This window comes from Rhincodon typus, chromosome 31 (genome assembly GCF_021869965.1).
Source record: "Rhincodon typus isolate 14 chromosome 31, sRhiTyp1.1, whole genome shotgun sequence".
NCBI classification, from domain to species: Eukaryota; Metazoa; Chordata; class Chondrichthyes; order Orectolobiformes; family Rhincodontidae; genus Rhincodon; species Rhincodon typus.
The window spans coordinates 2,250,477-2,267,173 of NC_063362.1; the positions used below are offsets into that span (position 1 = coordinate 2,250,477).

General features: G+C 44.4%; 1 protein-coding gene across 1 annotated transcript in view; it reads right to left on the bottom strand.

Annotated features, from left to right (window-relative positions):
* Positions 1-2,402: 2,402 nt before the first annotated feature.
* Positions 2,403-16,697, bottom strand: part of smim1 (small integral membrane protein 1) — a 19,838-nt gene continuing 5,543 nt past the window's right edge. Inside the window, exons 2-3 of the mRNA XM_020522097.2 lie at positions 12,779-12,920; positions 2,403-4,608 (exon numbers count right to left, since the gene is read on the bottom strand). Of these exons, the coding sequence (XP_020377686.1) occupies positions 4,482-4,608; positions 12,779-12,882 (231 nt within the window). The 5' untranslated portion in view covers positions 12,883-12,920 and the 3' untranslated portion in view covers positions 2,403-4,481. The remainder of the gene's footprint in view (positions 4,609-12,778; positions 12,921-16,697) is intronic.

Here is a 16,697-nt window from a genome sequence, read left to right on the forward strand (position 1 = left end):
ATGAGGGGAGGCAATGGCCAGTGGTATTATTGCTAGACTTTTAAACCAGAGACGAAGGTAATGTTCTGGGACATGGGGTTTAAATCCTACCATGGCAGATGGTAGAATTTGGATTCAACAGTAACCTGGAAATAAGAGTCTGATGATGATAATCATGACTCCATTGCCAGTTGTCAGAAACAAACCATCTGGCTCACTGATATCCTTTAGGGAAAGAAACTTGCCATCCTCACCTACATGTGACTCCAGACCCACAGCAATGTGATTGACTCTTAAATGCCCCCTGGGCAATTAGGGATGGGCAATAAACACTGGCCTAGCCAGCGATGCCCTCATCCTATGAATGAATATAACAAAAATGATGCTGATGCCATAGGGAATCTACATTGTTGGTATGCAATCAGATCAGCTAGGATTCTCCTCATTATTCTTCTGTAAATAGATCAAAATATTGTTGAAGATTCCTTCTGAAATCAAATAATTATTTTTTCATGCCCTACATAAAGAATGGAATTACTCCAAAAAGTGATCCTAAGAGCTGCTGGTGTGGAATTGAACATTGTAGGACAAATTCTACAAAGTAAATTCTACTAATTAAGAATTAATGTTTGTTTGTTTAGAAGGTTGGGAATGATTTGTGCTATGAATTAGATATGAAGACATTCAATAGATTTTCTGATTAATTACACAAAACAGATCAGAAAATGAATGAAGATGCCTATGCCCAGTCAGCACCTGTTTAGTTTTCCCATTGTTGCCAGCTACATTAATTACACCAACATTAACCTCCTTATCGTTAAATTTAGACATTTGCCCAACTTCCTCAGTTGATCAGAAGACCTTGTGCCAAGTGTTGTGACATAATGAGTTATTTGGTGCACCCACCAATTTTGCAGTAACAGGTCAGGATACTCCAGAGGCAGCTTTCAACCAATTGCTCAGTATCCTTCCACCTCTCCGGCAATAACTTGTAAACAGGACCTAGATCAGGAGACAGACTGGTGTGGAGTCGTGCCACTTTCTGCAATGCCATCTGCTGTTAGCATGTACCAAATGATTGGCATTGCCAATGGGTTTATCAATGCTGTCAGACATTCCTCCTCTGCCTCCTGTCTGACAGACTCCTGTCCAAAAATAGCAGGAGAACCAATCTTACCCCACTCCTGCTCCACCTGTACTTGGGGCATCAGAATTGCTAATGGTGTGTTCCACATTCCATTACTTTCTCACATCAGACTCCTGACTCCAAGTATATCAGTTAGACACAGAATCTGTCCATGCACGTTTGTTACACAGATAATCTTTGCAAGTGCTGAAATATACACTGAATGCATTAATGGCCTTGAGTCCACATATCCCAAAATGTGGTAATTTACCTTTAACTGGCTACATCCCTTTAAAAATACTAAACAGCCCTCCTAAGGAATGGTAAAGTACCCATGTTGAAACTCAGTATGTTTTAGGATCCTGCAGCATCTGATTCTATCTGATCAGGTGAGATCAACTTGCTAACAATGTCACACTGCACAACAAACATTTGCTGGAGGTGCAATAGGAAAATGCCTTCCTATGATTCTCTTATTATGAGAATGCTTAAATGCTTATATTTAATTTGTAGCCTTGAATGTAGTCAGACAGGAGACAGGACAGCTCAAGCGCCCCCACCACAGCCCCCCCACCCCCCGCCTGCCTCAGTCTTGAACTCTCTCTAGACCATCTTAATTCCCAGCTTTGGCCACCACCTCCTTCCCTCCACGTTGTGAATCAATTTAACACCTAGTCCACATTATTGTCTTAACAAACCAGTAATTATCACAGCAAAACATTTTGATCAACACTCAAACTCCCCAAGGAAATGAAACAACATTGTCACAAACCCCACCACACCCAGCTCTGAGCAGGAGAATTGGCCCTGAAGCATTGACCGTCTCCCTCCATTGAGGATTATACTGGAATCTGCAAGATTATTCTCACTCCTCACTCATCAATTATAGTCTCACACAGCATCAATCTTCCATGGGATGGATTTTTCACAGAGACTGAAATCTGTAAAACAGACTTTTAAAAAAACAAGTGTCTTGCTCACTAGATCTGCAGTGAACTGGAGCTGCTGGTAGACAGGTCTCTTCAACATGAGTGGTTTGCATTATAAATAAATGTGGGTCTTTGGGTATTGATGCCAGAAAAGGGCAGTCTCTCCTGAATTGTAAACCATCGCCTGATACAATCATCAGAAAGAGAACAGCTAAATAAGTCACAGCATCAAAACATTGTGATCTGGAACTTACACTGCATTGGGAATTGTTAACATTGCATGGTAATGAAGTTTTAATCAATACTTCAACAAAAAGTCAAAAACATACAGGCGAATAAATAGTCTGGAATGAACAAGTAGAGAACAGTTTACTGCCAAGAGATACAACGTCAGCTTTATTTACAGAAACACAGCACACGAGACCTTCCAGTCTGTCAGAGGGCCATTTTAAATTGGTGAGGTGCCTGCTCTGGGAAAGTTTCATTAAAACTCAGAGCAGTTGGTGTGAGATTTGATTTTAATAGTTATTCTATTTAGGTGTGGCACAAATATATCTGATGTATAACTTCCTTCTGGTCCCAAAAACATCTTGGAGAATTTGGCACAACACATTTTGGGCGCACAAAGTTGGAACCTGGCCCTGGTTGAGGTTCTTTGCTGCTTGCAGATTCTGGAGAAAATCAGGTCTAAAATCTTACATCCATCAGCATATACATTACCATGTGTGTGAGACATGAATCTGTCTCTGTAAAGGATGGGGCATTTTCTGGCTTTTGTTTGAGGTGAGAAGCTTCAATTTCTAGTGTGCGTGATACATGTTTTACCTACCATCAATTAAGTTAAACCAAATGTTGAGTAAATGACCTGGCATGTGATGTCAGCTGGCAAGACTCCCTGTCAGAAGTGAAGCATTTGGGAACAGACATTTACAATGGCATATTTTCTTTGGTTAAAACAGTTATTGAACGGGTGCTTTAGTATCCCTTACTAAGTCGGATGGTGTAACTCTTCACTGAAGAGTAGTAACACTATTTTTAACACAATGTTGACCCTCAACTGTTGCACTCCTGTGCCCAAGGTGACAATGCATTTGGAGATGGGGGACAGGTTTTGGACAATTTGTGAATGGATTGGGACATTGACCAGTTGGAGACGGAAAGTTTGTATGCACTACACTCGGGTCAAGTACAAAGTGCTCTGGCATTTGATCAACAGTATCAGCGAATACATTGACCGCTTGCATTCCTGTACAGAATCTGACCCTCGAACCTCCACGCTCAGCAGTCTTTTTCGGCTGGTGAGGTTTTAGTTTATTGAGGAATGATAACTGGGAAGTCAACTATTACTAAGGGTATTTTCAGCTAACGTTGTCCCCTTCTTTCCTGACAGGCCTTTCCTAACCCACCCTGGAATATAGTTGTACAGGCATAGCTCCTAGTGTCAGAGACACAGCGTTCACTGGATGATCATAACAACTTGGAGGATGTTACAGACTGATTGCTTCCTCACCCATTGCCTACACAATTTTAGGAGGGTGTCATTGGGCAGCGATTGGGAGTGGGTAGGGGTGGGGTGGGGTGGGGTGGGGGTTGGAGGAAAGCCGTAAAAACATCAAAGAATTTGCTTCCCAAATGTTAAAGATGTTGAAACCTGTTTGGCCCCAGGATTCAGACCATGGCGTTACCTGGTGCATATGGCTCAGTAACACATCCAAACATTTAAAATGGAATACTGAATGTATTCATCAAAGAGGCAACATTGGAGGAGGCAGACACAGAATTAATAGTTCAGGTACGGGAGTGGTAGCCAGCTCTGATGAAGGGTTGTCGGCCTAAAACATTGACCCTGTGTTTCATTTGATGGACGTTGCCAGACCTCTTGAGCACTTCCTGCATTTTCTGCTTTCATTTCATATTTTGAGCATCCCCAGTTCTGAAAGAAGGGTGACTGAACTCAAAACATTAGCCCTGCGTTTCTCTCCACAGATGCTGCCAGACCTACTGCATTTCTCCAGCAATTTCTGTTTTTGCCCCCAGTATTTGTTTTGGTAAAATTGCATGGTGCATTAGACAAAAAGGAACTTAATTTGAATGTTTTTAAAAAAGAAAGGCAATTGGAGTCAATCTGTGTGCCGTGGGTTTTATATGGCTGTGATGTGATATGGCAATGTTACTGAGCTGCTGATAGCATACCCTACCGTGCACTTGTCTTCCTCAACACACTCCCATCGGAACAACTTGTTCTTTTTAGAGAGAAAAAAACTACATCAGAGTTTAATTTCATGTCCAACATTCAACAATAGTGTACTCCAGTAAATTTATATGATGGATGTTTTTCAGATTGATTCTCTCATTATACAGTATTCAAACAGTAGCTACTCTGGGGATCACTCCAGAAAGAGTATCGAACAATTTCTCAGGTGGAACAGAAGGAATTATTCAGGTTTCTACTTGCACTTGTGGACGTAGTAACCTGTCACATAACCAATGATGAAGTTGATCCAAAACACAGCAATTCCTCCAAGTACTTTCATCACAATGCCTAGTTTTCCGGTGCACAATTTATTGTAAATCCTGAAATAAGAAACAAACAAACATGTGCTAAATGTTTAAAGGTCAGAATTACAAGTATCAGCAAGACTGTTGAAGCAACGGTTATCTACACACGAGGACACAGTAACACAATCTTGCAACATGATAACTCTTAATTGGCTGGCAGTTCTGGGGAGCTGTTATTAAAAAAAATCTCCTTCGATTCAGCTTGTGTCTTTTGACACAGATATATATACCAAGCCTCAGTAACAGAGCATAATGGGGAAGATCATTAATTGCTAATTCCATCAATTCTCACTGCTTCTTTATAGGTTTCCTTGACCACTCTCTGAAATTACAGGAGAAAGTGGATCAGGACCTAATGTTACATTCACAAACACATTTATAAACAGCTGTCAAGTTAAAGCATAATGCTGGATTTCAACAACTGTGAACTGAGTACAAATGTACCAACGTGTTAAGGAACAAAATGAGGCCACTCAGCCCTTTGAATCTGCTCTGCTATTCAATAAGATCATGGCTGATCTAACTTTAACCTCAACTCTACGTTCCTGCATACGACAGCTAGTGAGTTGAAGTTCATTAGTGCTCAGTATTGTTTTAGATTTCTTGCATGTGCAGATATTTTTATCTGATTCTGAAATAACCACACAGAGGCTGGTACCCCATCACCAAGTCACCCTTTATTTAGTTGTGCACAGTAGACTGGGGTCAGCCAGCTCACAGTCACTCCCCTGAACGGAGAAGACTCCAAATCTCCACGTTGTAGTGGCCAGCCAGGGCTTTCCTGATTGGCCCAGGTTTACAAACCCAATGAGGGGTCTCATAGTCCACAAGGTCCTCTTGGTTCCAATCACTATATCCCTCCTCCCCCCCTCCCCCCAGGTCCTGGTCTTTCTCTTGTAGCTTTTCCTGTGACATTTTCGCCCCAGGTCCGGTTCCTCTGGCTCGGACTCTGACACGGGCTGTAACCCTGCTCTTGTGTCTGGAGCATCTCGGCAGAGTTACCACCTCTTCTTCTGGTGGCAGTGGTATCGAGGCTGCATCCATCTCAGACGGAAGGGGACTACCTACGGTTTCTGACAGGTATGTTTTGCTCCTGCCCTGTTTGTGAGGTAACAGCTTTCAGGTGATCCACCTGTATGTTCAGGACCGCCTCACCTATCCGAACTTTGTAAGTGACAGGACCTGACCTCGCGTCAACCTCGCCTCGTACCCATACAGGGCCATTCCCATGGTTCTCTCACTCAGAGAAGGCACGTGGCCAGCATTGGTATTCCTGATGTTGTTTCACCCTGTCCTCCATAGGTCTGGGAGTTTCAGGTTTAACCTGGTGCAGAGTCTTCTCCCCATCAGCAGCTTTGCTGTCACTGTTGTTCCTGTAATCGAACAGGAACTGGGGCAGTTTGGAATTGAGTGATGCTGTAGGCTGCTTCTTTAAGCCTGCCTTCAATGTTTGGACACTCTTTCCATCAGACCATTGGACAATGGATGGTATGTAGCTGTCCTTATGCGACACATGCCATTTGACTTCAGGAAATATCCATATTCCCTGCTGGTAAATGACGTCTCATTGTTCTGTGACCAATACTTCCCGGTGTCTGTGCATCACAAACAATGCTCGCAGCTTCTCAATTGTCATCCTTGAGTTTCCCAAATGGACTTTATGCATGTCCAACCACTTTGAATGGGCATCCACAATGATCAGGGACATTGAGCCCATGAAAGGACCAGCATTGTCAACATGTAACTGTGTCCAGGGTTTACCTAGCCATTCCCATGAACATGGGGCCGCTGCTGGTGGCAATTTTTGTCCTTGTTGGCACCCGGGGCACTGCCCCACCAAAGCAGCTATGTTGGCATCCAACCCTGGCCACCAGACATAAATTCTTGCTAACATCTTCATCTTGGAAACCCCTGGATGACCCTGGTGGAGTTCAGCCAGTAATTGGCCACGATCTTTACTCAGGACAATCACCCTTACTCCCCAAAGTAACATACTGAACTCTACAGTGATGTGGTCTCACCGGGTCCAAAAAGGTTTCAGTCCTGTTTGCGATGGCCCTTCTGTCTCTCCCATTAGCACTAGCTGTTTTAGTTTTGCTAGGGAACATTTTTGTGTCCACAGTCAGATATTGTCAGCTGTGACCAGAAGGGTGTCCTGAAAGTTTAAACCAGTACAGACTCTTCCAGGGCAGGCACCACCGGTGGAGTACCTGCCAGTGGGAGGTGGCTCAGGACATCCGCATGAGCCACTTGGCTTCCTGGACGGTGTTCCAGCTTGTACTTGTACTCATTGAGAATAAGGGCCCAATGCTGAATTCGGCCAGAAGCTATAGGCAGCACCACCTTGTCTTCCTTCAGTAGCCCTAGCTGGGGTTTATGATCTGTTACTATGACAAGTTCCTGTCTGTAAAGGAACTGGTGGAACTTCCTCACATGAAAGATGACATCCAAACCTTCCTGCTCTATCCAGGCACATTTGCATTCAGCATTAGCCAAAGTTTAGGAAGCATAGGCTATTGGGTGTTCCTCTCCATTGGTCTACCAGTGAGCCAACATTACCCCGATATCGTATGGACAGGTCTCACATGTCAGCAGTACCCCTTGCTTCTGTTCGTAATGGGCCAACACATTCGATGACGATAGCTGCTTTTTCACTTCCCTAAAGGCTACTTCTTGGCCACGTGACCATTTCCAAGGCTGACCCTTTTTCAGTAGCAGGTGTAAGGGTGCCAAGATGGAGGCCAGGTTATGTATGAATTTTCTGTAATAATTCACTAACCCAAGGTAAAAAACTAAGCTCCGGTACAGACAATGGGAGCCAGGGCTGCTTTGATCGCGCTCACTTTATCCTCCCATGGGTGCAACCCGGTTTTGTTGACTCTGTGACCCAAGTAGGTCACTTGGGATGCCTGGTACTCGCATTTTCCCTCCTAAGGTGTACATCTGCCTGGGAGAAATGTTTAAGCACTATTTCCAATTTCTCCAAGCGCTCTTTATTATTTATTAATAACTGGTCTTCCCTGTTATTAGCGCATCATTCAGGTAAATGACTATCTGGGGTAGCCCTTGTAAAATATTCTCCATGGTCCATTGGAAAAGGGCACAGACTGATTACACCCCAGATAGCAGCCTTGAATATTGCTGTAAGCCCTTATGGGTTTAATTGTAATGTACTTCTGGGAATCCTCATCCAGTCACAACTCCAGGTAGGTGTGGCTCATGCCCAGCTTCGTAAAGGCCAGCCCTCCCACCAGCTTTGTGAGGGATCGGGCATTTATCTAGCTGTGAGAAGCCTGAACTGAGGAGATTCTAAATCCCCTGCATATACTGGTCAGCCAGGACTTCCTGATTGGCCCAGGTTAACAATCTCAATCAAGGACCTCATAGTCCATAAGGTCGACCCGGTTCCAATCGCTACAGCTTCAAAGTGCTAATACATTTTCAGTATTATCATGTAATCCCTACAGTGTGGAAACAGGCCATTCAGCCCAACAAGTCCATACTGAGAAGACCATCCCACCCAGACCTATCCCATCCCATCGCCCTACGCTGTCCCTATAACCGTACATTTCCCATGGTTAACACACCTAATCTGCACATCCCTAGATACTACGGGCAATTTAGTATGGTCAATCCACCTAGCCTGCACATCTTTGGACTGTGGGAGGAAAATGGAGCACCTGATGGAAACCCATGCAGACACAGCCTTCCTAACTGCCAACTGGTAAATGTGAAGTGCTGCATTTTGGAAAGGCAAATCAGGGCTGGACTCATACTCTTAATGGTGAGGCCCTGGGGAGTGTTGCTGAACAAGGGATGCACGTTCATAGTTCCTTGGAAGTGGAGTCGCAGGTAGACAGGATAGTGAAGAAGGTGTTTGGTATCAGAGATAGTAGGAACTGCAGATGCTGGAGAATCTGAGACAACAAGGTGTAGAGCTGAATGAACACAGCAGGCCAAGCAGCATCAGAGGAGCAGGAAAGCTGACGTTTCGGGCCTAGACCCTTCTTCAGAAATGGGGGAGGAGAAGGGGATTCTGAAATAAATAGGGAGAGAGGGGGATGTGGAAAGAAGATGGATAGAGGAGAGGATAGGTGGAGAGGAGACAGACAGGTCAAAGAGGCGGGGATGGTGCCAGTAAAGGTGAGTGTAGGTGGGGAGTTAGGGAGGGGATAGGTTAGTCCAGGAAAGACAGACAGGTCAAGGGGGCGGGATGAGGCTAGTAGGTGGGGGATGGGGGTGGGGCTTGAGGTGGGAGGAGGGGATAGGTGGGAGGAAGGACAGGTTAGGGAGGCGGGGACAAGCTGGGCTGGTTTTGGGATGCGGTTGGTGGAGGGGAGATTTTGAAGCTTGTGTAGTCCACATTGATACCATTGGGCTGCAGGGTTCCCATCCACTTCACCAACACCTTCCACCCCAACCTTAAGTTCACCTGGACCATCTCTGATACCTCTCTCTCCTTCCTGGACCTCTCTGTTTCCATCTCTGGCAACCACCTGGAAACTGATATCCATTTCAAGCCCACCGACTCCCACAACTACCTAGAATACACCTCCTCCCACCCATCTTCCTGCAAAAATGCCATCCCCTATTCCCAATTCCTTCACTTCCGCCGCATCTGCTCCCAGGATGAGGCATTCCACTCCTGAACAACTCAGGTGTCCTCGTTTTTCAAGGACCGCAACTTCCCCCCCTCAGTGGTCGAGAACGCCCTTGACCGTGTCTCTCGCATTTCCCGCAACTCATCCCTCACACCCCCTCCTCGCAATAACAACCAAAACAAAATCCCCCTCGTCCTCACGTACCACCCCACCAACCTCTGGATCCAACGCATCATCCTCCGACACTTCTGCCATCTGCAATCCAACCCCACCACCAAAGACATTTTTCCCTCCCCACCCTTATCTGCTTTCCACCGGGACCACTCTCTCCATGACTCCCTTGCTCGCTCCACACTCCCCTCCAGCCTCACCACACCCGGCACTTTTCCCTGCAACCGCAGGAAGTGCTACACCTGCCCCTACACCTCCCCTGCCACCCACATCTCAGGCCCCAAGAAGACTTTCCACATCAAGCAGATGTTCACCTGCACATCTGCTAATATGGTATACTGTATCCACTGTTCCCATTGTGGCCTCCTCTACATCGGGAAAACCAAGCGAAGGCTTGGGGACCGCTTTGCGGAACACCTACTCTCGGTTCGCACTAAATAACTGCACCTCCCAGTCGTGAACCATTTCAACTCCCCCTCCCATTCCTCAGACGACATGGCCATCCTGGGCCTCCTGCAGTGCCACAACGATGCCACCCGAAGGTTGCAGGAACAGCACCTCATATTTCGCTTGGGAACCCTACAGCCCAATGGTATCAATGTGGACTTCACCAGCTTCAAAATCTCCCCTCCCCCTACCGCATACCAAAACCAGCCCAGCTTGTCCCCGCCTCCCTAACCTGTCCTTCCTCCCACCTAACCCCTCCTCCCACCTCAAGCCCCACCTCCATCTCCTACCTACTAGCCTCATCCCGCCTCCTTGACCTGTCCATCGTCGCTGGACTGACCTATCCCCTCCCTAACTCCCCACCTACACTCACCTTTACTGGCTCCATTCCCGCCTCTTTGACCTGTCTGTCTCCTCTCCATCTATCTTCTCCTCTATCCATCTTCTATCCACCTTCCCCTCTCTCCCTATTTATTTCAGAATCCCCTTCCCCTCCCCCATTTCTGAAGAAGGGTCTATGCCCGAAACGTCAGCTTTCCTGCTCCTATGATGCTGCTTGGCCTGCTGTGTTCATCCAGCTCTACACCTTGTTATCTAAGGTGTTTGGTATACTTGCTTTTATTGGTCAGTGCATTGAGTACAGGAGTTGGGAAGTCATGTTGCGGCTATACAGGACATTGGTTAGGCCACTTTTGGAATACCATGTTCAATTCTGGTCACCATCATATAGGAAGGATGTTGTGAAACTTGAAAGGGCTCAGAAAAGATTTACAAGGATGTTGCAGGGTTTGAAGGGTTTGAGCTATAGGGAGAGGCTGAATAGGCTGGGGCTATTTTCCCTGGAGCATCGGAGCTGAGGGATGACCTTATAGAGGTTTATAAAATCATGAGGGGTATGGATAGGATGAATAGCCAAGGTCTTTTCCCCAGGGTAGGGGAGTCCAAAACTAGAGAGGCATAGGTTTAAGGTGAGAGGGGAAAGATTTAAAAGGGACCTAAGGGGCAACTATTTCACACAGAATGTGGTACATGTATGGAATGAGCTGCCAGAGGAAGTGGTGGAGGCTGGTACAATTACAACATTTAAAAAGCATCTGGATGGGTATATGAATTGGAAGGGTTTAATGGACCAAACGCTGGCAAATGGGACTGGGTTAATTTAGAATATCCGGTCGGCATAGATGAGTTGGCTTGAAGGGCCATACAGCTCAATGACTCGATGAACCTGCATGTTAACCTTAAAAGAATCCTGATCTATGATTTCTAAGCTACTTTGTGCTTCAGATTTCCAAAGCCTTTCCTGATTTGGAAAATAGTCTATGCCTCTATTCTTCCTACCAAAATGTACAGCCTCACAATTTCCCATATTGTATTCCATCTGCCACTTCTTTGCCCACTCTCCTAGTATGTCCAAGTCCGTCTGCAGCCTTCCCATTTCCACAACACTACCTGCCCCTCCACCTATCTTTGTGTCATCTGTAAACTTAGCAACAATGCCCTCAGTTCCTTTGTCCTGATCATTAATGTATAACGTGAATAGTTATGGACCCAACACGGACCCCTGCGGAACTTACGTAGTCACTGTCTGCCATCCTGAAAAACACCCCTTTTTCCCCACTCCCTGCCTTTTGCCAGCCAACCAATCCTCTATCCATGCCCCAAACACCATGGATTCTTATTCAGCTGTCTCCTGTGCAGTACCTTGTCAAAGGCCTTTTGGAAATACAAACAAGACACATCTACTGGCTCTCCTCTGTCTCCCTTGCTCAGTACCTCCTCAAGGAAAAACAATAAATAAATAAACAAACACACAAATAAATAAAAACAACAAATCTAAGAATTAGAAGTAACATTTTTGAGATCTTACCAAATGATTGCACATTTTTAAAGATAAAACAGTTTAGCTGGCTTGTACAATCATAACTCCACAATAAGAATCAGACAGTCATTGAGTCATACACAACAGAACAGGCCCTTTGGCTCATTAAGTTTGCACTGACCCATCTACACTAATCCCATCTACAAACCATACAAAAAAGAACTGGAAATAACACAACCCAACTTAACAGACCGGACAGTATGAATTCCAAGCAGAGTCGAACAACATTGCTTCTTCAGAGGCCGCACTGATGCGCAACGTCTGTACAATAAACGGCCAGCTCGGCAAGCGAGCCAACAACCTCAAGCAGCCCCTCATAAGTGTGTTGGCTAGTGACCCTGCTTGTAATGCAGGAGACCAGGGTTCAATTCCCTGACAGGGTGCATATGTTATATCTGAGCTGGGCAATGTACAAGTAAGGATCTGTTCTTTGTGGTAGTGTGGCTGAGCAGTCTAAGGCTCTGGATTTAAGCTCAAGTCTCCATTAAGTTGTGGGTTTGAATCCCACTGTTACCAAAGTCACAGGTAAAGAAAACAATTGAGTTATCCAGTCCCAAAGGTAAACTGCTCCATCCCAGACAACATTCTGGTGAATCTCCTCTACACTCCCTCCAGTGTAATCACGTCCTTCCTATAGTGTGGCAACCAGAACTGCGCTGTGGCCTGACCAATGTTCTGTTCAGTTCCAACATAATCTCCCTGTGTTATTAATCTATGCCACGACTGATTAAGGCAAGAGTCCTTATTAACCTGTCACACCACCTTCGGGGACTTGTGGATGAGCCCAAAATCCCTGTGTTCCTCTGAGCTTCCTAGTGTCCTAACATTCATTGAAAACTCCCTTCTCTTGTGGCTTCTTCCAAAGTGCATTACCTCACACTTTTACAGTGCACCGTTTCAGCTTCATAATGTTACTGATTAAAATAACAAACTTGGATTAGTGCTGAGGTCCTCAACTTAAACTTTCAACTGAAATTTCTGACAGACACGGATATTTGGAGGAAAATGATTTGTATTGCATGTCGATAAATTATTACCTTCTAAGCACACTCTGAGCTCTGGAATAATCTTTTGAAACCAGCCTTACCTTTTACAGCCTGATGCTTCTATTGCCGAAATGCTGATAGTGACCTGGTCCTGGGCATTGTCATTCCATCGACTATACTGCACATCTGTCTCATGGGTGATCATTGTTAAATTCAATCGCGGATGCTTAAGATTAGCTGGATCTGTTGTAACACAAAACTCATGCCTTTAACGTTCTTGTAGTTAATCTAAGTAGAGAATTTTTTCTTTAATTATCACTCTTTCTTGTTAGACAATAATGGCAGAAAAAGACCATTCAGTCCCTTGACCCTGAGTCTGTGCTGTCATTCAGTTGGATCACAATGAGCTCTGTTATAATTCCATCTACATGCCTCAATGTTTTAACTTTAACACTAACTTGATTCAACTTTTCTTGAATCATTATGATTGATGTAATTCTCCAGCTCAAACATAAGAACTTCTAATATACTATGCTGGATTTTATTTACATTTGTGGCTGTGTAAAACACACGTGATTTCAGGATTTAAGAAGTGCAGGGAGTGTGGGGGGGCATTATATCGATGAAGTTGCAATGTTTTAGTTAACTCATGGTCCAGATGTTTGCTGAGCTAGATGGAAAAGATTCGATGAGACAAAAGGAAGAATAAGGACATTTTCCAGATGGCTTAGCTATTGCTTACCCATTAACCAACAGCATCAGAACATATTAACTGGGTTTTTATTCATTTGCAGTTATAGAACTTTGCTGATTACAAATACCCTCCTATGTAGGAGCAAATTACTGCAGATGCTGCAATCTGTACTGAAAACAACAAACGCTGGAGATCACAGCAGGTCAGACAGCATCCATGGAGAGAGAGCAAAATAATGTTTCAAATTTAGATGACTCTTCATCAGAGCTGACATGAAGTGTGGAGGGTGCAGCATTTATGTTATAGTTATGTGTGTAGTGGTGGGGGGGTGGTGTGGGTTGGGAAGTGGTGATATGGTGGTGGTGGGGTTAGAGTGCTGGTAGAGAAAGGATATTTATAATTCAGGTGAGGTGATCGGAATGTGTGAATGGCAGAACAATGGTGTGTCTACCTGCCCGACTGGAAAGGACAGACAGTCCCACTGGGATAGGGGGAGGGGACAGAGGACATGGTGACAGAGAATGTAAAGCTTCCCTTCTTGTAGCCGGTCATTTTAACACAGTGCCTTGCTCAAATGCCCCTGTGTTTGTCCTCGGCATAGTGCAGTGTTCCAGTGAATCACAGCGCAAACTGGAGGAACAACATCTCATCTTCAGACTAGGCACTTTACAGCCTACAGGACTTAATATTGAATTCAACACCTTTAGGCTGTGAACACACTCCCATTCCTTCCCTTTCTTTCAGCTTTACTTGTTACATTCTCTGTTACCATGTCCTCTCTCCCCTCTCCCCACCCCTGTAGGACTGTCTGTCCTTGCCAGTTTGGCTTTTGGACATAACATTGTTCTGGCATTCTCACATTTCCGATCACTTAATCAGCTCTCTCAGTATCCTTTCTACCCCAGAACTCCAGCCCCCCAACACTACAACATAAATGCTGTCCCCTCCACATTTCACATCAGCTCTGATGAAGAGTCATCTAGCCTTGAAACATTAGCTTGCTCTCTCTCCATGGATACTGCCTGACCCGCTGTGATCTCCAGCATTTGTTGTTTTCACCTGAGATCACATCATGGCCGAGTGGATATAAACCTTCCATTGAGCTTGTGGCCAGCACTAAGAGCCGGAGTATCTCATGCTCAGTCAGCAGCTGTGTGGAAGCTGCAGTGTAACAACCTCTCTACGGTAACAGGTTTGATGCACAGGTTTTTGACAAGGAATGTTCTCATTGCTTCGAGGGACCATTGGATAAAGAAGCTGCAGTGTGCATACTTGGCTCTTTTGGTTCTAGCAGGTCAATGTAATTTTATGTTTATAGAGTGTCGGATCTTTGCCTTTAACATTTTATTTTGTATATTTGGTGTGGTTAAACCATACAATAATCTTGCAGTATGCAATTGAACAAAGCACAGAAAAGGATATTTCGGTACAATTAAGTTATAATGATCTAAACTCCATGGCAATTATTAATAAAAAGCTGAGTACTCATAGAATCATAGAACCATAAGGTCTACATCACAAAAAAGGCCACTCAGCCCATCATGTCTGTGCTGGTTGAAAACAACCACCTAACTATTCTAATCCCAATTTCCAGTGCTTGGCCCATAGCCTTGTACGCCTTGGCATACTCATTTTAAGTCTCAATGTTTAACAATGTTACTTATAACTATTTTAGTCAATCTGTTCAGACATACTGTGACATAGCTCAGGAGATAGAGACACTACCAAATCTCCAACATACAAGTCCCTCAATGACGCTACTTGTAGGATCAATGTTCCAACAAAAATCAGCATGTGTTAATGCACCTTGGGTCCAACCTTATCTGTGAGACTGACAAGGAGGAATAATGACTTCACTCTTTGAAATATTCTGTTTCAGACGATTCCTCTATTAGTGCCAAAGGTCACATCAAATGAAAAACTCTTTAATGTGGCACCAAGAGCAAAAAACCAAACGAAACACCTATTGATAAAGGAATTCGTTTTTGCTGACATTTCATTACTCATCCCACTCAGGGAACCAGAGAGAAAACTGTTTTGCAATACTTTTGCATTCGTCTGACATCAAATTCCTCTAAGCCATCAATCTAGAAAGAGAAAGAAAATGATCAAAACTGCAGCAGAAATTTTGATAGTTAATATCGCACTACAAGTTGTACATAGGTTTTGTTAACTAGGATGAATTATACTTCATAATTTGTCACTGGACAACAAGGTTAACTGGCTCAGTGGAAAGGCAAGTAGCCAATTGATTAATAACAGGAATAATAGGAAATTAAGATTGAACAGCATGATATCAGGAAACCAGTTCTGGTTTATGAGTATACTGCTGAAAGGTTGTGAGATCAGCCTCACCAACAGAGGGCGTGGTGGCTGCATTTCCCACAGTACAACAGTACATACACTATTATCACTACACTACTAACCCAGAGAGCCAGGTAAAGTCCTGGAGACCTGGGTTCAACAAAGATGGTGGCACTTAAATTCAATAAATTTAATGATGACCATGAAACTATTGTTGATTGCTGAAACGACTCATCTTGTCCATGAATGCCGTTTGGTGAAGGGAATGTGCTGTCATTATCTGGTCTGGCCTACATCTGACTCCAGACCCACAGCAATGTGGTTGAGTCTTAACTGCCCTCTGAGTAATTAGGGATGGACAATAAATGCTGATATAGCCAGTAACACCCATGAATAACTAAAATGCTATAAAATGGCTTGGGCCTTTCTGAGATTATGAAAGGTGCTTTATAAATGCAAGTTCTTTCCTTATTCCATGAGAGGATGCTGAGCTCATCGTTCACCAGTTGTATTCTAAATATCAAGAGAAAGTTAAAGATACAGATACTGACGAACTGGAGGAATCAAAGGTGTCAATTGTAATGAATATCTTAAACAGTGATGCCTTTGTCATCTACCTTGGTTGGAAATCATGTTTCAAAGGGTCTCTTGCATGGAAAAGCTGCATATGCTTCAAGGTTTTAGACTCAGGTTCAAAATCATTCGCCAGTGAACTTGGAAATGTTCGAATTTGGTTTCATGCATTCGCATGATGTGGTTAACAAGAGATGACAGCACAGGTCACACTGCACCAGGGAACCGAAGAGCTGAGGTCAGGTGCCTGAGAGCCCGAAGGGAGAGCAGAGCAAAAGAGGAAGGCACATCGGATCCCAGGAGTGAAAACAATCCAGGATTATACTAGAGATAGTAGGAACTGCAGATGCTGGAGAATCTGAGATAACAAGGTGTAGAGCTGGATGAACACAGCAGGCCAAGCAGCATCATAGGAGCAGGAAGGCTGACATTTCAGGCCTAGACCCTAG